Genomic DNA, 22,248 nt, shown 5'->3' on the forward strand with positions numbered 1-22,248 from the left:
AAAGGTTAAAATGAAATAGACAAGTGTTAAGCGTTAAGTGGGATAATACTGTAGAACAAAAGGCTTCTGTTTGAGGTTGATAAAATAAGGTCATCCTTGTAACTTAGAGAGATATTTTATTATGTAGGTAGGAACTGTATGCATCGCTAAGGTTAATTTAAATTGGCTATGCTCAAGTATGTAGACAAGCTAACGTCGAAGTAGTGTATGTGAAATCAACCTCACAATAAGATATGTGTATATTACAATTATTAATGTCATATTTCAAGATGATTACTTAGATATTACAATATGGTTGGTTGAGCTGGAGTTCATTATTGAGCTTACACGTTAACGTCACAGTCATCTGAAGAACGAACCCAAACCTTGTTGTTTTTATTAATTGTATTACCAAATTGGTATCAAATAAACAGTAAGCATTGGTTACACAACTTCCAAAGTTACAGTAAAATAAAAAGGACCCTGACTCGGGCAATACACAATCCGACATGTTCAACAGAAGAGAATAAGTTATATTGTTTGTACACATGGTTCTTTACATATATATCTGTTTGTTTAAAGTATCCAGGTGATACAGACAGGCTGGACCAGAGAGTGAGAGACAGAACTGGACTCCTCACAGCAGTGAACTTCAGCACAGGTACAAATACTCTTTTTTCATACTGTACAAAGAATCAAGAAAGATATTGGTTTAAATAAATGAAGTATGGACTTTAATACACTGATATACATTCCATTAAACAATACTAAATACTAGATTACCTACACATCAGTGAAGTTGAGGGTTTTTTCCATGCAAAGGGTTACATTTAGATGTTAACAAGCAATATGACTGTCAGCTTTCTAATTTAATGTATTGAAGGCAAAGATATTTAACGCATAGTGACAACTGCTATTTATCTCTCAATATTGTCTGTAAAAACGTGGTAAAAGTTATTCTTTCAGTGAGACAACAGAGCAAGCTTGTTTTAATAACAGTTAAATATTATTTTGATAATAAAATACATTTCAATGTTGATGAATTTCATACTGTTCATTCATAATCTGATTGTCTTTGTAGCTCACTGTTGAAATAAAAAAAAACATTACAATTACAAAATAATTATATCTACAGCCCCTAAACACAAACACACCTCTTTCATAAGTAACACACTTGTTCTGCAATAATATGTTTTATGTTTCCTGTAATTTTTGTTAGGAAAGGACATGCCTGAAAGACACAACTCAGCATCTCCTCTTTCTCCGAGGGTCAAGAAAAACATCCAATAGGAAAATTAAAAGCTGATGTTATGAGATGTTAAGACCAGTACAGGACATTCACTAAGAAACTACTTTTATTGTGAAAACACAGTCAGCTGATCGAATGCACCTATTTCCACATCTACACTCCATCAGCTGATTATTTCTATTTGCCTCACTTTATGAGCTTCACAACATGTGCCTTGTACCGCAGAGTTTGCAACGCAAATAAATGGGGCCAATCTTCAGTCGGATGTGAATGTGTAATCTAACATTTTCAGTAAGAATAATGGACAAAAGGAGTGCAAATACAAATTCAATTTATTGAAATGTGAACCAAAAGTTAATCAAACATGTTTTAAATAAAAAGCACATTATGGACAGAAGGTGTAAACCTATTAAATGTATAAGTAAACACATTTAGTCAAATAAAGTGACAGACTAGGCCTGATCAGGTGGTATCAGCTATGCATGGGCTCCTCCATCAGGCCTGGTCCTCCTCGCAGAGGAAAGACCCTCAGTCCTCTCCGGCCAAACCAACAGACAGGACGTCCATCACACGGAGGTTTCTCTCTGAAGTCTCTGCAGCTCTCTGGACACCACGCTGTCTCAATCCGTCCACACTGAATATGAGAGGGGAAAAATGAAAATAATAAATGCTTTAGACAATAAGAAATATAAAGTTGACTGTTGAGTTGCTCAGTTTTTTTAGATTGTCAATACTATTACTGTATAACTAATATCTCAGGTTAAGAGGCACCTTCAAATAAAGATTGGTCTTTAAATACATTTTGTCTTTTGAATTGTTTGTCTAAAGTCAAGGATCTAGTACTGGTACTTATAGTTTTAATGATACAGTCTGGTTATAATGCTGTTTGGAGGAGGCCTCACAGGTAAGAGCACTAACTAGCTATCATCACATGTACCTTAGCTTAACTTAAATGTATTAAACGTATAATTAAGTGATGGCAAAATATAAATAACTAATGTCATGCAAACATATTAATATTTGCTTGATTCCAGTGTTTAATTTAGCACAATTGCATACAAATGTTAAGGGATTTTAAGATTCTGAAGTATTATGCTAAAAACTCAACTTAGATTATTATTTATAGTTTTGCTGAATAGTCTCATGTCCGCTTACCTTAGAAACGTAAAATGCGACGGCAGTGTGCAGATGGGGAGCATGTTAGCTTAGCTTGGTAGCTTCAGCTAGCTCTGGAACTTCCAGCCCGGTGGCAGCAGGTCCCGCCTCGGCTCCGCCTCTTTGCCCTTATTTGGAGCAGGCTGGAGCAGGCGGGAGTGGAACTCTGACGCCACTGTCGAGCCGTTAGTGGCCGACTCCGCCTACTAAGGGCTTCTCGGCAACTCTGCAGAATCCTATGGGTGACGTCACGGACCCTACGTCCATTTATATATACAGTCTATGGTTAAAAGATGTAAGTAATTGAAAGTGGAAAAAAAATATTAACATAGCCTATAATATCTTTATTAGCCTACAGTATTTTTAGATGCGGACATTTTTGTCGTTAGTGTTTTCAGAGTAACGTTTTTAAAAGGGATTCACAAGGGTTAAGCTTCAACTTAAAACAGGGTTGCCAACTCTCACGCATCTGGCGTGTGACACACGCTTTCACTCTCAATCTCACGCTCTCACGCTGCCCAAACTATTCTCACGCCAAAAACAAGAATACCGAAGACTAGAAACGGTTTCGAAAACTTTTGTCACGTAGTGATCATCTTCTCAATAAAACATCTTTGATAATGTCTTCTGGCCAATCAGAATCACGATAACGGCGTGGTGTTGTTGCAGGAAGTCCCGACGGAGAATACTTTTGCGGTAGTACATCTCTATACATCGATACAACATTACGTGTTGATAGAAATCAACACGTAATGAAATAAGACCCCACGGTTTGATGATTGATAGGTGTGTGGGCTGTCTTTCATTTTGACACACAGAACAATGGGGGCTATCCACCCTTATCCACAATGTAAAGTAATTCACACAGCCTCTTCCCTCTTCTCTCTGTGAGGAGCAGCAGGTTCAGCTTTCAGAACAAAGTAACAAAAAACTAAAATTAATTAATTTGTTTAAATATGTCGTGTAGTAATAGATTTATTTATTTTTCTTCTCAAGAGAGTACCAGAATGTGTATTTTATGTTAGTATTTCAAAAAATCTCCTGGGGGAGAATCCCCCCAGACCCCCCTGCAGGGGTTGGGTCTTCAGCATGTCAACTCTTTCACCTGTGGGGAAATTGCAGGATTGGCTCCAGGTCGCCCTTTTTATTTACTGCAAGACAAATGTGCCTTTTTATTTCATACAGTTCAATTTGGATTGAGACAGGGAAATGATCTAAACCTCACGCGTGGCGTTTCACTGTCGGGGGGAGCGTGTATGTAATTACATTGCAAATACTGACTTGAGCCCCACCACTGTATGGGTTAGCCCTACCATAGATTACCCAACAAAAATACTCTGGAGCCGCAACTGCCGACCCGTATTGCGCATGCGCAGATCTAAAATCCAGTAGAAATGATAAAAAAGTAAAAGTCTGCTGCTTATTGTTCTACTAGGCCAAAATAGAGTCAAAGAGTATATGAGATTGAGAGTGTGTTAATTAATATATTTGGCAGTTTGGAGTAAGTCTGTAGATTTGTTTGTGTGTGTGCATTTTTATTTATCGTACGATAAGTCAATTAATTGCTTATCGCGACAGGCACACAATAAAACAGTGGAAACAAACATGTTTGACTTTCATTAGTGAATGAAACTGTGTGCCCTTTATAGTCTGTGTCCATTATTGTGTATTTGTATATATTGTATATATATCCTATATGCTAAGGTCCCGCTGCTGACACGATAGCAGTCATTTCGTGCGCATATGTGTAATTAAACCGAATTAAACCCATGATATCAAAATCTCACTCCAGCCAGGTACCCAAAGTTGGCAACCCTGTACTAGGCCAAAATAGAGTCAAAGAGTATATGAGAGTGAGAGTGTGTTAATTAATATATTTGGCAGTTTGGAGTAAGTCTGTAGATTTGTTTGTGTGTGTGTGTTTCATGTATAGGTCTCTCACGATAATTAATTTTGTTGGATACATTTTCCCGGAAATTATTGCGATAAACCGTGTCGGCACCGTTGTATGACCATTTTAGACCACTGACATAATGATAATATATAATAATAATTCAAGTACATCCTTTCAAACTGCTAGTCACATCCTCATGTAAATGGCAATTTATCGAGGTCAGAAAAGTTATCGAGTTCATTTTTATTTATCGTACGATAAGTCAATTAATTGCTTATCATGACAGGCACACAATAAAACAGTGGAAACAAACATGTTTGACTTTCATTAGTGAATGAAACTGTGTGCCCTTTATAGTCTGTGTCCATTATGGTGTATTTGTATGTGTTGTGGCGGCCGGTCCATAGGGGCGCTAGGGGCGCCGCCCCACCTCTTCCCATATTAAAAATAAAAATAAAAATAAAAATAAAAAATATATTTAAAAAAATATATTTTTATTTTATTTTTATTTTTAATGAACAAGGTAAATATTATATAATTGGTATCAGTAAAATGTATAATCTACAATAAAATCTTGTTTAAAATTGTGTTACGATGTCTAAAGTTACTGATAAGTCACATGTTTCCTGCCTGGCCTTGCCCGTGTATCATTACCTTCTCTCGTCTGGGCGCTAAGGAGCCCTCAACCAGTGCAGCAGCAGCCACTAGCAGCTGACTGTTGCTATCTGTAAAGTGTAAACTATGCCGCCGAAACATAATTTCAGCCAATCAGCGTCGTTAAATCTGATGGTCACCGGGCGCCAATGTCAGCGCCCGGTGCAGTTTGTGGGTGTTTCTCAATCGTGAGTACGCTTGCTTGGTAGCACATGTCTGCCGAGCATCTTGCTTCAGAAGCGAGTCAAGAATACTTCCTGGCATTCGGAAAACGAAGTGTGGAACACGCTAGCAAGTGTGCAGGTGTGCGTCATATGAGAGGCCCCGCCTTACATCTTCCGCCACAGATTTGGGGAAATTGGTCCGTGCCCAAAGCATTGTGGGGATTTTAAGACCGCGAAGTCTATTCATGTGCAGACTCGATATTTCTCCAAACGGAGTACGCCGGGCTCGGTAGATTTCCAAGTATACTGGAGATTGGAACAGTACTTCGGCGGCACTCGATGACGTAGTATGCTTGAAATAGTGGCTCTGAAGCAGCTTTACTCGCGATTGAGAAACACCCCGAGAGTAGTTTGGACAGTGACTCGTATCCGGGTGACGCAGTAGTTGATGAGGATGGCTTCGTGTGCAGGTGGAGTCTCCGGACCTCGGCCCCCGCCTAATTCCGTTCAAGAGCTAATCTCCAATCCTTTCGAAAGGAGAAGTTTGGCAGATCAATTGTTGCTTAAAGACCTTGGACCGGACCAACCCGATTTGAATATATCGCAGCAATCTCGTGAAAAAGACAAAACTTATACACGAGGCTTCGCACGTAGCTGGTATACCAAAAAGGCTTGGCTAGCTGGATGCAAACAGGTAAATGCTGTCTTTTGTTTCCCATGCTTGCTCTTCAAACAAAGAGTGTCGCTTAAAATCTGCTTCCCATCGGACTAAAACCTCCATGTAATCTGAAGACAGATACTTGAAGTTATTTAAACCTTTTGCAAACTTTATGTTCTTTCTTGCTCTAGCCTTGCCAGTTACATTGTACATAACACATATATTATCATTATGCTAACTGGTTGTTCGTGTTAGACGATGTAGCTTTTTCATTTCTGAGTTATTGCTATATGTAAATAAGCCTGTTTGTAAATAATCCTCAGAGAAACAAAGAAAAAACACAATGTATGACGTTTTGTGCTGTGGTTCTTTTTTTTAAATTGTATTTATTCACAGTTCAGTTTGAAATGCTGTAGTGACTTGTATTGAACCACTTAAATATTTATAATTAATGCTACTGAAAAGATGCTATTAATGACCAGAAACACATTATCTACAGTTTTTATATCCCACATGCAGTTCACTGTAAAGCCACTTGGTGGAGGTGTTGGTTCATAAAACATTAACAGTTTTAAGAAAGAAAAAAACAAAGACCAGTTCTGAGAATACAAATTCCTGGTACAGTCGTAGATGTTCAGGTTGATAAATAATATTTTCCACACTGAAGATTATGGAGGTATTGATCAGTCTTCTCATATTTTTAAGCATCGATTTCTCCTTCCCCTCCCCCCCTCTAACATCACCAGAAGTCATAATTTAAGGGGTCATTTCTCGAAATGTTTTGCCGGGGGGACCCCAGGGTCCGTTTGATTCTATATGTCAAGAGCCCCACCAAAAAAAAAGGCCACCAGCCGCCACTGATTGTATATATATCCTATAATAGGATATATATACAATTTGTATATATATCCTATTATAGGATATATATACAATCAGTGGCAGCTGATGGCCTTTTTTTATATAGGATTCCTATATGCTAAGGTCCCGCTGCTGACACGATAGCAGTCATTTCGTGCGCATATGTGTAATTAAACCGAATTAAACCCATGATATCAAAATCTCACTCCAGCCAGGTACCCAAAGTTGGCAACCCTGCTTAAATGCGTCTGGGGCAGAGTCCTGCTGCATGAGTCCAGTTTTTCAAATCCGCACCCACCCAAACCTCGCAGCTCAGTACCGCGAACCGACCCGTTACACGCAATTATCTTCAAGTCAAATCTGGACGCGACCTGTTGATATAAGACCCACCACCCGACCCGTTGTGAATTTTGGAAATGATTACATCTATCTTTTTTCATTAAATCTTGACTTTTGGACTGTCAGTTACATAGGAGCACTGCTGTGTGTGTTTGAGAGAGAGAGGAGGTGGACTATTGCACGCGATGTTGCTGTAAGTTATTAACAATAATGATTTGAATCACAACGTTATGAATGAATCTTCATTTTCATTTCTGATTTCTCCAGAGAAAAACCACAACATATTTTTGTTCCCACCCGCTGCTCGCCCGCATTACGTTTTTTTTTTTTTTTTTTTACCTGTCCCTGCACCCGTGGTTAGATATAAGCCTACATGTATGTTTTGCCCACACAACTATTTTGCGGGTTATCCGCCGTGTATCCGAGGCAGGACTCTGCTCTGGGGCTCATCAAAGTTATTGTTTAACAGTAGGCTACCTGCTTGAAGCACCTCAGTCCGGACTCCGCGTCGGTCTTCACCAGATGACCCTCAACCACTTAAGATGCTCTTTCTTATTACTTTGAAACACTGTAAGTGTAACTGAGGACCACTGCTCAGGTGTAACATTAACTTCACTAAAACCATGAGAAATTAAAGACCTGGTGATGAAATCTCTACCTCCTGCTTGTTGCCAGAGGTCTAAAGCTTTCTTTTTCTTGCCATTTTTGAAGCGCACCGTTTTTAGATCAAACAATGTGATCTGGTTTCTAAAATGGCTTCTATGTCTTCTTCTTCTCTCGATTTTTGGCGGATTGCAAACAACTTTAAAGGTGCATACCACCACCTGTACATGAGTGTGAATCATCATATCATTACATCTCTTAACTCATGGACATATCTATGATCTTGTAGTGATCACTGATTCATACACTGGGGTTACATAATCCAATCATGGAACTACAGGTTGGGGGTACTGTTTCCACACGGACATACTTGGTTGGTACTTACTGCGTGCCCTCCCTTTCGCTTTCTCTTCTCTTCCTGGGCTGCGACCCGACAACATGTCCGTTTCTGCTGCTCAATAAAGCCAGATTTGCACCTTCGATGCACCGCCTCCGACTCCTATCTCTCGGCACTACAATCTAATCAAAAAATAAATATAAATAAATCAACAAAAAACATAAAATAAATAAAACAAAACTAAATAAAAAACTTATGATCTTTCCTGACCTAATGTTAAATTATTTTTCCTACCCCAGTTTCACTCAGGAAGGTAAACAGTGCCTTTCTGGTAGCTCTTATTCCCTCTCCTTTTGTTCCCAAAATACCAACCACACTCGATTCCCTCTCTGCCTCTATAACTTTATCCTTTAGTTTTTCTCTTTCCGCTTTATAGATGTCACAATGTAACAAGATATGTTCTACATCTTCTTTAACTCCACAGCTCCTACACTTGTCACTGTCACTTTTCCCCATGACATACAGTACAGCGTACCATTCAAAGCCGTGTGATTTATTCTGAGTCTAGCTATCATGATTTCCTCCGTTCTGTTTCTTTCTTTATAAATATGAATTGTGATTGTCTTTTGTACTTTGTGATACTCTTTGCCTTTCTGGTCTTTCTCCCACCTTTTCTGCCAAATCTCCATCCCTTTTTTCTTAATTACTGCTTTTCCTTCTCCTTTTCCAAGTTGAACTGGTAATGTTATTTCCTTTTGTAGTGCACTTTTTGCTAATTTATCAGCACACTCGTTCCCTTTCACCCCCTCATGTGTAGGCACCCAACAGAACTGCAGATCTATACCACCTCTGTGAAGTCTTAACAGGCTATGATTCAGTTCTATGAGAATGTCTTCTCTGACAGTTGTTGTTGACTGTATGCTTTTTAATATGGACAATGAATCTGTGCTTTTTAATATGGACAATGAATCTGTGCTTTTTAATATGGACAATGAATCTGTGCATATCACCACCCTATCTGGTCTGACCTCTTCAACCCACTGCAATCCTATTATTATTATTACAGTCAGCATTTCTGCTGTATACACTGATAATTGATCAGACGCTCTTTTTGAGATAGATATTTTAAAGTCTGGGTGGTATATACCCACTCCAACACACTCTTCTTTGTTCTTAGAACCATCTGTGTACATTTGTAGGTAATTGTAGTATTTTCGTTCAGATACATACTTGTTTTAATTCCCACTTCATTTATTTGCCACTCTTTTTTCCTTTCTACAATACTCATATCTATTTTAGCTTCTGGGAAAAGCCATGGAGGAACACTGCTAAATGGGCTTGCTTTGGCAAACGTGATGGTCTCCACTCCATATGCCCTTGTTCTTTCCTTACTTGTCCAGCCAAACACACGTCCCTGGGCTTCTATGTCACATGACAGAGAAGCTGTTAAAACAAAATTGAGTGTGACATTCGGTCACATGACAGAGAAGCTATTGAAAAAATAAACAGAATTTTCCATACAAAAATTAATTAATATTAACCCTTGTATAGTGTTTCATTATTTATCTAAAGAAAAATTATATAATACATGGAAATGGTGATCAAACAATACTAGGGGGGTCTGGGCGGATGCTCCCCCGGTAATTTTTTTTGAGAAAAGACCCCTTAAATTATGACTTCTGGTGATGTTAGAGGGGGGGGGGGGGGGGGGGGGGGGGAGGACAATTTGAGGCTTAAAAATATGAGAAGACTGATCAATACCTCCATAACTTCAGTGTGGTTAGCTATGAATCTTCCAAAACTTCCAAACACCTTGTCCTGGACATAGTTTCTACAGCATAAACTGTGCAACAGTACAGTAGGCCCACACAAACTGCAGAACACCGGGGCTTTGGGAACACAGATTTAATTCCCATTTAACCTGTTAAGGGGCTTTTTTCCCCCGTTTTTTTTCTCACGAAACTGTGTCTCAGGGCTTCTTAAAATGTAATAAACTATTCATGTGTCCTACTCAGAGGAAACACATCTAACTGATGATATGAACCATGTTTACCGAAACAAAACACAAGTCTCACAAGAAGCCAGTAACCAGTAACTGATATTTTTAATCTCTCCCTGTCCACTCACACACTGCCAGCTGTGTGGAAGCAAGCTCTGGTATCGCCCCTCTTGAAAGCTGGTGATCCCACGGAGTTGAATAACTATCGTCCTATCTCAAATCTTTCTGTGTTATCAAAGATTCTTGAGTCCCTTGTTTCTACTCAGCTAAACCTTTTTTTAAATTCACACAACATCCTTAACCCTATGCAATCTGGATTCAGATCAAAGCACAGTACTGTGACTGCCAGTCTGAAAGTCTTAGACGATATTAAGGCTGCTTTGGATAAGAAATCAGTTTGTGTTGCATTGTTTATTGACCTAGCCAAAGCATTTGACACTGTAGATCACCACATTATGTCTAATGTTATGTTGGTGTCTCGTTTCGGTCACAATGCCATTTGCTGGTTTCAGAGTTATCTAACCGACCGTACTCAATGCGTCAGGTTGGGTAATACTGTCTCTGACCCTGTCACCTTGGAGAAGGGAGTTCCACAGGGCTCTATCTTGGGGCCCTTGCTCTTTTTATTATATGTAAACAATATTTGTAATCAGATGCAATTTTCTACCTATCATATGTATGCTGATGACACTATTGTATACTCGTGTGCTCCTTCTCTGGATATGGCCGTTTCCAATTTAAAATCAGATTTTATCACGCTGCAGCATGCGCTTCTTGATTCTAAACTGCTATTGAACAGTAAGAAAACCAAAGCAATGCTTTTTGCTCCCAAGTCAGCGTCCTCCTCTTGCCTCTCCATTGACACCCTTGATGGCGTTTCTGTTGAGTTTGTTGATACCTACAAATATCTGGGCTTTTGGTTGGACAGTAATCTGAACTTTAAACACCATATTGAAGTTTTAACAAAGAAATTGAAATTCACTCTTGGCTTCCTTTTCAGATTTAAATGTTGTTTTTCAACTTCATCCCGTAAAAGGTTGGTCTCTGGCTTATTCCTGTCCCAGCTGGACTACGGTGATACCATTTATAGATTGGCCTGTCCCACTGTTTTGGCCAAACTTGACCCACTCTACCATGCTGCACTGCGTTATATATCAAATGCACCCTATAGGACTCATCATTGCACACTGTATAGCCTAACTGGATGGTCCTCACTTACTATGCGTAGGATGCAGCACTGGTTTTTATTAATGTATAAAGCCATTTTAGGTAAGCTTCCACTCTACATATGTGTCAGATTTGCCCCAGTTTGTGACTCTTACAACCTCAGATCCAGTGCCTGGATACGGTTCCAGGTACCTACTGTACGGACTGAGGCTGGAAAAAGGAGTCTTTCTTATTATGGTCCTTGGTCTTGGAATGACCTTCAATCACGCCTCAAACTGAGGGCACTTGTCTCTATAGCATGTTTTAAATTGAAGTTGTCTGAAGTCCTCACCACCAGCTGCTCTTGCAGTAACAAGTAGTGTACTTTTTTTATTGTCCTAATGTGCACAATGTAGTGACTGCTTTTTCCTCTTTTGTTTTCTTTGTTATGTTCTCTGTATTTTATATGTTTGTGTTATGTGTTATGTGTAACGTTGCTGCCTTCTTGGCCAGGTCAGCATTGAAAATGAGATTTTATCTCAATGTTTTTATCTGGTTAAATAAAGGTTAAATAAAAAAATAAATAAAAGCGTCTAAATGAGCCCTGAGCGAAAAAATGCTAACGCACTCTAGGTATAAATCAATCGATATACTTATCGGATATGCACAAACAAGCTTACAAGCTGAGATTCCACAGATTCTAGAGATATAAGTATCATCACTGAGCGATCAGAACTCGCGACAGGGGAAGCAAATACAGACATCACACGATGTAGCTTTAGGTAGCAAAACACGGAGATATGCTCACCTTTTGCAGAATAACAATTCTGATCAAAAACGCAGCTGAAGGTTAATCCATAGGTTAATCCAATGTGTCTGTCACTTTGAAAAATGATTGATGATCCATAATTCCATTTTTATGTCGGAGTTTTCATTAGCTGCTAATGGTAGCTTCCAGAGTGTATGACAGCTTCCTGTTTTGTCTCCTTGGATATGAGTCCAAACAACTCAGACTGCACCGGGCGCTCACGTAGGAGCCCTGTGACCATCAGATTTGACGACGCTGATTGGCTGAAATTATGTTTCGGCAGCATAGTTTAAAGATAGCAACAGTTGGCTTCTGCTGCACTTGCTGCCCTCTCATCTGGGCGCCAGACGAGAGGGAGTAATGATACACGGGCAGGGCCAGGCAGGAAACATGTGACTTATCAGTAACTTTAGACATCGTAACAAAATTTTAAACGAGATTTTATTGTAGATTATACATTTTACTGATACCAATTATATAATACTTACCTTGTTTATTAAAAATAAAAATAAAAAATATATTTTTTAAATATATATTTTTTATTTTTTATGTGGGAAGAGGGGGGGGCGGCGCCCCTAGCGCCCCTATGGGCTGGCCGCCACTGCCAGGTAGCATTGGAAAAACTGTTTTATTTGAAGTGGCTACTTCTGCTTTACAGCACTTTAAATGTTTATCCTGTGCAGTATAAGTTATATTTTTGCCCATTTTATTTTAATATTTTGCAAGGAATAGCAAATGGGCATGTTGTGTTTTACAGCAGTGTGTCAACAGGTATAAACAACCTCTGAAATGTTCGAATCGACCAATCAGAATCAAGTATTACAGGAGGGAGTTGTTAATTGTATTTATTTATTTTTTATTGCATTTTTTGTTTTCTGAAGAGGAAGGGTATTTTCAAAATATATTTAATGGAGCTTTTTCAGAGTTTTTACCTAGTGGCCATTTCTCAATGTCGAGTACACATGCTGCAGAGCCACTATTTCAAGTATACTACATCATAGAGTGGCGCAGAATGCTGAGCATTTAACATGCATTTAAACAGTCCTTCGGCACCACTCGATGACGTAGTATACTTGAAATAGTGGCTCTGCAGCATGTGTACTCGACATTGAGAAACGGCCAGTGTCATATTGTATATATATATATATATATATGTGTCTAGAGATATAGATATTTATATATATAAATATATATATATATATATAGAGAGAGAGGTATGGCCCTAATCATGCAGACATGTTTAAATATAAGATATACGATTTTTAATGGGTGGGATTGATATAAAGTTGGCATGTCTGTAAAAGGAAGAAAAGTAAAAACACAATATATGAATATTTAATATATTTAATGTGAATTTAAAATGATGGTCTCTACTAATCATAAATGCACAACAAGCTCCATGAAAAACTCCTCATTCTCAAAGTTTAATCTCAGATAAATGGTGTTTTCCTCTGTGCAGAGAGACAATCAGTGCTGATCAGCAGCAGCTGCTGGAGGTTTCCCTCCTTTAAAGCTGGCTGGTGCTCAGGCAACACTCTCTTGGAAAACTGCAGAGATGGCAGCTGTTTGGATGCTCCTCTGTGTGCTGACTGTTTGCCTGGCCAGAGGTGTTTACCTGTTTGATAATTGTATTGAAGATGAAGGAATAATGTTTGATTTAACAGCATGTTTCCTGTCCACAGTCTCTGGTTTTCCAGCCGGTGAATATAAGCTGCAGAGGAGACTGAGAGTTGAAAACATTTGATTGTATGCAGTGTTTCTTCTCTCCGTCTGACACTAAACCTTTAATTATAATGTGTCCTACAGATCTGTCTCCCGATGAGATCTCCTTAAAGAAAGCCTTTGCACTTTTCCAGTCGATGGAGTCCATGTTAGACCAAGATGCTAGAGAAGGTGAGCCCTAAAGGCTAAAAGGTCAACAGTATGTGCCGCTTTGAAGTGGTGAAAATGATCTGAAAGCTGGCAAATCTAAGATTAACTCAAGATATTTAAACCGTGTATAAAAGGGTTTAAAACATGATATCTGTATGTCTTATACCAAGTTAAGACACCCAGCCCTTGAGGAACACTATGGGGTGCTTTAAACTGGTTTTAAAAACTTGAAATTGGGAAGATTTTTGTATTTGATGGCCGTCCCTTGATATATTGTGCATGTTGTTGCCATGCGTTTCAGAAATGTTGAGCCAAATTGAACAACTTTGAGAATTGATCTTAAAAACGGTCCTCAATCCAACAAATGCCAGTTTTAAAAAAAGCAAGAATTAAAAGAAAACTACAGAACAATTCACGCTGTGATTTCAGTCGACGTATAACATCACGTGATTTATTTTGGTTCTTAATTTGTTAATCAATCCTTCTTTCTTTCAGTACAACTGGAAACCAATGACGTGGAAGCTGAGGCGTCTGGTCACCAGAATCCTGAACAAAAGCCCCAGAGCGTCAACGAGACAACAAATGTCCAGAACCAGGTCGTAACGAGGGACAACGGCACGGCGGGAGGCGTCCAGAACCGGGTCGTCATTAGGGGAAATTCCACTGCGGGGCGTGACCTAAAATGGGTCATCATAGGAGGCGACTCCACAACTGAGGACGTCCAGAACCGGGTCGTCATTAGGGGAAACGCCACGGCGGGGGGCGTCCAGAACTTGGTCATCATTAAGGACAAAGCCAAGACGGGGGGCGTCCAGAACCTGATCGTCATTAGCGAAACCGCCACAGCAGAGGCTGTCCAGAACCGGGTCGTCATTAGGGGAGTGGCCAAGGAGGGGGGCGTCCCAAAATGGGTCGTCATTGGGGTAGACTCTACGACTGGGGACGTCCAGAACCGGTTTGTCATTTGGGGCGAAGCAACGACGGGGGGTGTCCAGCAGAACCTGGTCCCCATGGACAACGGCACGACGGGGGGCGTCCAGCAGAACAACGGCACGACGGGGGGTGTCCAGCATGAGCACAAAGGTGAGCTCTAAAGGCCAAAAAGACAACAGTATGTGTCGCATAAAAGTAGTGTAAAAGATCTGGAATCTGTGAAATGTTTGATTAATTTGAAACATAGCAATGTCAAGCTAATCATGTGTGTATAAGAGCTAAAACAAACCACTTGCATGTCTTATAAGTTAATGCATTAATGTTTGGTTGCTGAATTCACTGCCAACATCGCTCATTTTTTACAAATACAGGATTTATGAAGTAACCAAGCCCTTGAGTAACTATTACAGAAGAATTCATGCTGTGATTTCAGTCTAGAGAACATCATTTATTGTCTTGACGTCCATCATTTATGACTCGAATGTTTTTTCAGTACTCCTGGATACCCATGAAGTAGACGAGCAGTTGTTGAACGGGACGTTGAGCGACGAGGAAAAGTTGAACGGGACGATGAGCGAAGAGCAGTTGTTGAACGGGACGGTGAGCGACGAGCAGTTGTTGAACGGGACGATGAGCGACGAGCAGTTGTTGAACGGGACGATGAGCGAGGAGATATTCCATACTGCATAGTTTCATCTCGTCTATTTTGAGTGCCTTGAAGCGCTTGATATCTGAGATGTTATCTTAGCAGCAATATAATAAAACGTGTATACATTTCTTAAATAACAGCGTGTCAATCCAATGTTTGTATTGCAATGCTTGGCTCTTATTATGCATAAATCTTCCCTTAAAAGTCCAATAAAAGCTCATCTGGACTAGAAAAGTCTTTAAAAAAACTCTCATACTACATAGGATTAGCATACATTGGTCATGTCAGTAAAAGGGAGAAGATTAAACGTGCAATATTTTGAGAAATGGTCATTAGAAAACCTTGCCATGCTGCCTTTATTGCAGGTTAGTCTGAAGTCCATATGCACTTCTATGTGCTAGACTATAACAAGATGGTAAAAAGGTGGTCTATTATAACAATTTAGACTCAAAAGAAAAGTCAAGAATATAAACTTGGTATACCCAATTCAGGGTTTCACAATCTTCTAAACCTATCACTCAAAATATAAATGTTCAGTTTCTTTTCTGCATTGTTTTCAATCTGTATTTGCCAGATGGAAACACACATTTCTAAAATAACCATATCCTGCTGACAACTGAAATCAGCACCGTTAAAAAATGCTTTAAATTCGCCAAAATGACGAGACATTTGCGAGGACATTTTGAATGCTTTCTGAAGACTCATAAAATCCTGTAGCTGTGCTTCTTCCTGTTCCTGTAACTGTCCAGGTAGCATTTGAAAAACAGTTTATTTGAGTTTAACTTTCTAATTTCAAGTTTCTTTAAAAAAAATGATTTTAAAGTTTCTTTTGAGAAAGTTTTGCATTATTTAAAAAATGTTTTAAATAGTTCTTAGGTCAGAAATATTCTTGTTTGCATTTTCCAGAGATAAATCTCACATTTTTTAAATGGCCATATCCTTCCTGTTTCCTACAAAGAAACAGATCCAATAAGTGGTCAAAATAACCTGCAAAATGAAATCTGCACGACTGAAAAATGCTTTATTGATAACACAAATTCGCCAAACATGACGACATATTTGCGAGGACATTTTGAGGGTTTTTCTAGAGTCTCATAACTAGTAAATCCCGTAGGTGTGTTCCTTCCCGTTCCTGTACCCAGAGCCGGCCCGACCCATTAAGCGACATAAGCGGCCGCTTAGGGCCCCGCAGCCACTAAGGGCCCCCTAGCAAAAAAAAAAAAAACATTTTTTTTTTTTTTTTTTTTTAATCTCAGTACACCGTCGCCGTGATAAGTATGTTTAATTAATTTAGTTAATATGCCTAGATTGCCTACTCACAAAGTCATGTATTATATTATTGAGTCAATCATATAATACATTAACCGTGCTTTACCTGAACCTCATCATGACACTAGAGAGGACGGCAGGAATGTAATTTCCCGTGTTCAGTGAATGCAACAGAGGCAAGGCACCAGACCAACCAGAGAGTTGAATGGAAATAAACATCTGTCTTATTGGCTGACAGGTACCTATCCTGTGAGCTGTGACAATGTTTAAAATAAACTGTCAGTCTCAGACTCAGAGTTTTTGAAGATGGACATAAGAACATTTGTTCTTAAAAAAGACGACAATTCTCATGTGGTGGTTCACACAACAACCCCAGAGCCAGCACTTGAGCCAGGAGAAATTACAGCTACGTTGACGTTACTTTGAATCGCGGGGGTAAGCTAAACCGTTAGCAAGTAGCTATAGCTAGCCAGATATATTAAATAAACACTTTGTCATACAATCTAAATGTAATGTTTTTTAGCGTTACCTGGTGATTTCAAAGAAAGCTCTCTGGGAAATGTTGACTTACTGTTCGACATGAAGCTAGAAGCTACCTTACAGTACACAGTTGATCCTGAGTCCTGTCAGTTAAAGTGTTTCATAGTTAGCTTAGCTAAGCATCAACCTAGCACTGAAATACATGGATGTTATGTGACAGTATTTCTGAGAAAAAGTCAGCTGAAATGGTGGCATAGTTGCCACTGCTTTACGTGTCGACAGCATGATTGAACGTATTTGCAGCAGTAAATGTGGCTGTTTGGCCACTGACGTTGTCATAACAACACCTGAATGTAAATGTGCAACCTCTTTTTGTGACAGATTTTTGCATGAAATTATAATTCTTCTGAATGATATTCCTATTGACAGCTACTTTTTATGTGAACATTATGAGATGGACAGCCAGAGAGAATAAATGAAAAACAGTTATGAAATACTATATGACAAAACAAGAATACAGTTTAAAAGGGGAGTGATTTGTAAAATATCCATAAAGAAAAATCTGTTTACAGTTCTGTTTCATATGGGTGTTGAGAGATGTATCCATAGAAGTGCACCAGATTGATGCTTTTAACTTCAATATTTAAAATAAAATCTTCCCGGCGAAGCATGCCCCCGGACCCCCCTAGAGGAGGTGAGGACCCCCCTATAGGATGTTAGGTCCACGGTGTTTACATACTTATTTATACAATATGTGTGCTTATGCTAACATCATAAGACAAAAGTTGGTTCCGTGTTGTGTGAAGTGAGAACGAGATAGAGTGAGGGGGGCCCCCAAGCCAAAGCTCGCTTAGGGCCCCCAAAAGTCTAGGGCCGGCCCTGCCTGTACCTGTCCAGGTAACGCAGCGGCTGCCGGTGGGGGTGTTACACCGGGGGGCGGATGAACTCAAACACCGGCTCCCTCATACCTGCAGAGACAGGAAATACAGATTTATTAAGACAGGAAATACAGATTTATTAGGAAGGGAAATGCAGATTTATTAAGACGGAAAATGCAGATTTATTAAGACGGAAAATACAGATTTATTGAGACGAGAAATACAGATTTATTCTGGGCTTGTTATTTGTTGTAGTTGCTATACCCTCTCAAATGCAATATTCTTTTACTGATTTGAACATAATGTGAATTTAAAATGATGGTCTCTACTAATCATAAATGCACAACAAGCTCCATGAAAAACTCCTCATTCTCAGAGTTTAATCTCAGATAAATGGTGTTTTCCTCTGTGCAGAGAGACAATCAGTGCTGATCAGCAGCAGCTGCTGGAGGTTTCCCTCCTTTAAAGCTGGCTGGTGCTCAGGCAACACTCTCTTGGAAAACTGCAGAGATGGCAGCTGTTTGGATGCTCCTCTGTGTGCTGACTGTTTGCCTCGCCAGAGGTGTTTACCTGTTTGATAATTGTATTGAAGATGAAGGAATAATGTTTGATTTAACAGCATGTTTCCTGTCCACAGTCTCTGGTTTTCCAGCCGGTGAATATAAGCTGCAGAGGAGACTGAGAGTTGAAAACATTTGATTGTATGAAGTGTTTCTTCTCTCTGTCTGACACTAAAACTTTAATTATGTGTCCTACAGATCTGTCTCCCGATGAGATCTCCTTAAAGAAAGCCTTTGCACTTTTCCAGTCGATGGAGTCCATGTTAGACCAAGATGCTAGAGAAGGTGAGCCCTAAAGGCTAAAAGGTCAACAGTATGTGCCGCATTAAAGTGGTGAAAATGATCTGAAAGCTGGGAAATATAAGATTAACTCAAGATATTTAAACCGTGTATAAAAGGGTTTAAAACATTATGATATCTGTATGTCTTATACCAAGTGAAGACACCCAGCCCTTGAGGAACACTATTGGGTGATAATGCTTTAAACTGGTTTTAAAAACTTGAAATTGGGAAGATTTTTGTATTTGATTGCCATCCCATTTATTTATTGTGCATGTTGATGCCATGCGTTTCAGAAATGTTGCGCCAAATTGAACAACTTTGAGAATTGATCTTAAAAACGGTCCTGAATCCAACAAATGCCACATTAAAAGAAAACTACAGAACAATTCACGCTGTGATTTCAGTCGACGTATAACGTCACGTGATTTATTTTGGTTCTTAATTTGTTAATCAATCCTTCTTTCTTTCAGTACAACTGGAAACCAATGACGTGGAAGCTGAGGCGTCTGGTCACCAGAATCCTGAACAAAAGCCCCAGAGCGTCAACGAGACAACAAATGTCCAGAACCAGGTCGTAACGAGTGACAACGGCACGGCGGGAGGCGTCCAGAACCGGGTCGTCATTAGGGGAAATTCCACTGCGGGGCGTGACCTAAAATGGGTCATCATAGGAGGCGACTCCACAACTGAGGACGTCCAGAACCGGGTCGTCATTAGGGGAAACGCCACGGCGGGGGGCGTCCAGAACTTGGTCATCATTAAGGACAAAGCCAAGACGGGGGGCGTCCAGAACCTGATCGTCATTAGCGAAACCGCCACAGCAGAGGCTGTCCAGAACCGGGTCGTCATTAGGGGAGTGGCCAAGGAGGGGGGCGTCCCAAAATGGGTCGTCATTGGGGTAGACTCTACGACTGGGGACGTCCAGAACCGGTTTGTCATTTGGGGCGAAGCAACGACGGGGGGTGTCCAGCAGAACCTGGTCCCCATGGACAACGGCACGATGGGGGGCGTCCAGCAGAACAACGGCACGACGGGGGGTGTCCAGCATGAGCACAAAGGTGAGCTCTAAAGGCCAAAAAGACAACAGTATGTGTCGCATAAAAGTAGTGTAAAAGATCTGGAATCTGTGAAATGTTTGATTAATTTGAAACATAGCAATGTCAAGCTAATCATGTGTGTATAAGAGCTAAAACAAACCACTTGCATGTCTTATAAGTTAATGCATTAATGTTTGGTTGCTGAATTCACTGCCAACATCGCTCATTTTTTACAAATACAGGATTTATGAAGTAACCAAGCCCTTGAGTAACTATTACAGAAGAATTCATGCTGTGATTTCAGTCTAGAGAACATCATTTATTGTCTTGACGTCCATCATTTATGACTCGAATGTTTTTTCAGTACTCCTGGATACCCATGAAGTAGACGAGCAGTTGTTGAACGGGACGTTGAGCGACGAGGAAAAGTTGAACGGGACGTTGAGCGACGAGGAAAAGTTGAACGGGACGATGAGCGAAGAGCAGTTGTTGAACGGGACGATGAGCGAAGAGCAGTTGTTGAACGGGACGATGAGCGACGAGCAGTTGTTGAACGGGACGATGAGCGACGAGCAGTTGTTGAACGGGACGATGAGCGACGAGGAAAAGTTGAACGGGACGTTGAGCGATGAGGAAAAGTTGAACGGGACGATGAGCGACGAGCAGTTGTTGAACGGGACGATGAGCGAGGAGATATTCCATACTGCATAGTTTCATCTCGTCTATTTTGAGTGCCTTGAAGCGCTTGATATCTGAGATGTTATCTTAGCAGCAATATAATAAAACGTGTATACATTTCTTAAATAACAGCGTGTCAATCCAATGTTTGTATTGCAATGCTTGGCTCTTATTATGCATACATCTTCCCTTAAAAGTCCAATAAAAGCTCACCTGGACTAGAAAAGTCTTTAAAAAAACTCTCATACTACATAGGATTAGCATACATTGGTCATGTCAGTAAAAGGGAGAAGATTAAACGTGCAATATTTTGAGAAATGGTCATTAGAAAACCTTGCCATGCTGCCTTTATTGCAGGTTAGTCTGAAGTCCATATGCATTTTTATGTGCTAGACTATAACAAGATGGTAAAAAGGTGGTCTATTATAATAACAATTTAGACTCAAAAGAAAAGTCAAGAATATAAACTTGGTATACCCAATTCAGGGTTTCACAATCTTCTAAACCTGTCACTCAAAATATAAATGTTCAGTTTCTTTTCTGCATTGTTTTCAATCTGTATTTGCCAGATAGAAACACACATTTCTAAAATAACTATATCCTGCTGACGACTGAAATCAGCACTGTTAAAAAATGCTTTAAATTCGCCAAAATGACGAGACATTTGCGAGGACATTTTGAATGTTTTCTGAAGACTCATAAAATCCTGTAGCTGTGCTTCTTCCCGTTCCTGTAACTGTCCAGGTAGCATTTGAAAAACAGTTTATTTGAGTTTAACTTTCTAATTTCAAGTTTCTTTAAAAAAAATGATTTTAAAGTTTCTTTTGAGAAAGTTTTGCATTATTTAAAAAATGTTTTAAATAGTTCTTAGGTCAGAAATATTCTTGTTTGCATTTTCCAGAGATAAATCTCACATTTTTTAAATGGCCATATCCTTTCTGTTTCCTACAAAGAAACAGATCCAATAAGTGGTCAAAATAACCTGCAAAATGAAATCTGCACGACTGAAAAATGCTTTATTGATAACACAAATTCGCCAAACATGACGACATATTTGCGAGGACATTTTGAGGGTTTTTCTAGAGTCTCATAACTAGTAAATCCCGTAGGTGTGTTCCTTCCCGTTCCTGTACCCAGAGCCGGCCCGACCCATTAAGCGACATAAGCGGCCGCTTAGGGCCCCGCAGCCACTAAGGGCCCCCTAGCAAAAATTAAAAATATAAAAAAAAGATTTTTTTTTTTATCTCAGTACACCGTTTTTTATCTCAGTACACCGTCGCCGTGATAAGTATGTTTAATTAATTTTGTTAATATGCCTAGATTGCCTACTCTCAAAGTCATGTATTATATTATTGAGTCAATCATATAATACATTAACCGTGCTTTACCTGAACCTCATCATGACACTAGAGAGGACGGCAGGAATGTAATTTCCCGTGTTCAGTGAATGCAACAGAGGCAAGGCACCAGACCAACCGGAGAGTTGAATGGAGATAAACATCTGTCTTATTGGCTGACAGGTACCTATCCTGTGAGCTGTGACAATGTTTAAAATAAACTGTCAGTCTCAGACTCAGAGTTTTTGAAGATGGACATAAGAACATTTGTTCTTAAAAAAGACGACAATTCTCAAGTGGTGGTTCACACAACAACCCCAGAGCCAGCACTTGAGCCAGGAGAAATTACAGCTACGTTGACGTTACTTTGAATCGCGGGGGTAAGCTAAACCGTTAGCAAGTAGCTATAGCTAGCCAGATATATTAAATA

The 22,248-nt window shown here is 39.7% G+C and overlaps 2 protein-coding genes across 8 annotated transcripts; both read left to right on the top strand.

Annotated features, from left to right (window-relative positions):
• Window positions 1-13,365: 13,365 nt before the first annotated feature.
• On the top strand, window positions 13,366-15,434 carry LOC117484949. The gene is made up of 4 exons (XM_034133458.1): window positions 13,366-13,450; window positions 13,650-13,736; window positions 14,211-14,798; window positions 15,142-15,434. The coding sequence occupies exons 1-4, from the start codon at window positions 13,399-13,401 to the stop codon at window positions 15,336-15,338; spliced, it is 924 nt and encodes a 307-aa protein (XP_033989349.1). The 5' UTR covers window positions 13,366-13,398; the 3' UTR covers window positions 15,339-15,434.
• Window positions 15,435-18,378: 2,944 nt separating this feature from the next.
• Window positions 18,379-20,610, top strand: LOC117484946. 7 transcript variants are annotated; one of them, XM_034133450.1, is made up of 5 exons: window positions 18,379-18,486; window positions 18,683-18,769; window positions 19,237-19,824; window positions 20,168-20,226; window positions 20,257-20,610. In XM_034133450.1, the coding sequence occupies exons 1-5, from the start codon at window positions 18,435-18,437 to the stop codon at window positions 20,512-20,514; spliced, it is 1,044 nt and encodes a 347-aa protein (XP_033989341.1). In that variant the 5' UTR covers window positions 18,379-18,434; the 3' UTR covers window positions 20,515-20,610. The 7 variants fall into 7 exon arrangements, with proteins under 7 accessions (XP_033989341.1, XP_033989342.1, XP_033989343.1 ...); XM_034133451.1 differs by having other exon boundaries at window positions 20,168-20,202; window positions 20,233-20,610; XM_034133452.1 differs by having other exon boundaries at window positions 20,168-20,202; window positions 20,263-20,610.
• The last annotated feature ends 1,638 nt before the right edge of the window (window positions 20,611-22,248 follow it).

This window comes from Trematomus bernacchii, unplaced genomic scaffold, assembly GCF_902827165.1.
Source record: "Trematomus bernacchii unplaced genomic scaffold, fTreBer1.1, whole genome shotgun sequence".
Lineage (NCBI taxonomy): Eukaryota > Metazoa > Chordata > Actinopteri > Perciformes > Nototheniidae > Trematomus > Trematomus bernacchii.

Excerpts from the sequence above, each read along its gene's own strand:
- LOC117484946 (XM_034133449.1), top strand. The coding sequence starts at position 18,435 with ATGGCAGCTGTTTGGATGCTCCTCTGTGTGCTGACTGTTTGCCTCGCC. Across the intron at positions 18,770-19,236 it reads AGACCAAGATGCTAGAGAAG|TACAACTGGAAACCAATGAC; the intron begins GTGAGCCCTAAA and ends TCTTTCTTTCAG. Across the intron at positions 19,825-20,167 it reads TGTCCAGCATGAGCACAAAG|TACTCCTGGATACCCATGAA; the intron begins GTGAGCTCTAAA and ends ATGTTTTTTCAG.
- LOC117484949 (XM_034133458.1), top strand. The coding sequence starts at position 13,399 with ATGGCAGCTGTTTGGATGCTCCTCTGTGTGCTGACTGTTTGCCTGGCC. Across the intron at positions 13,451-13,649 it reads GACTGTTTGCCTGGCCAGAG|ATCTGTCTCCCGATGAGATC; the intron begins GTGTTTACCTGT and ends TGTGTCCTACAG. Across the intron at positions 13,737-14,210 it reads AGACCAAGATGCTAGAGAAG|TACAACTGGAAACCAATGAC; the intron begins GTGAGCCCTAAA and ends TCTTTCTTTCAG.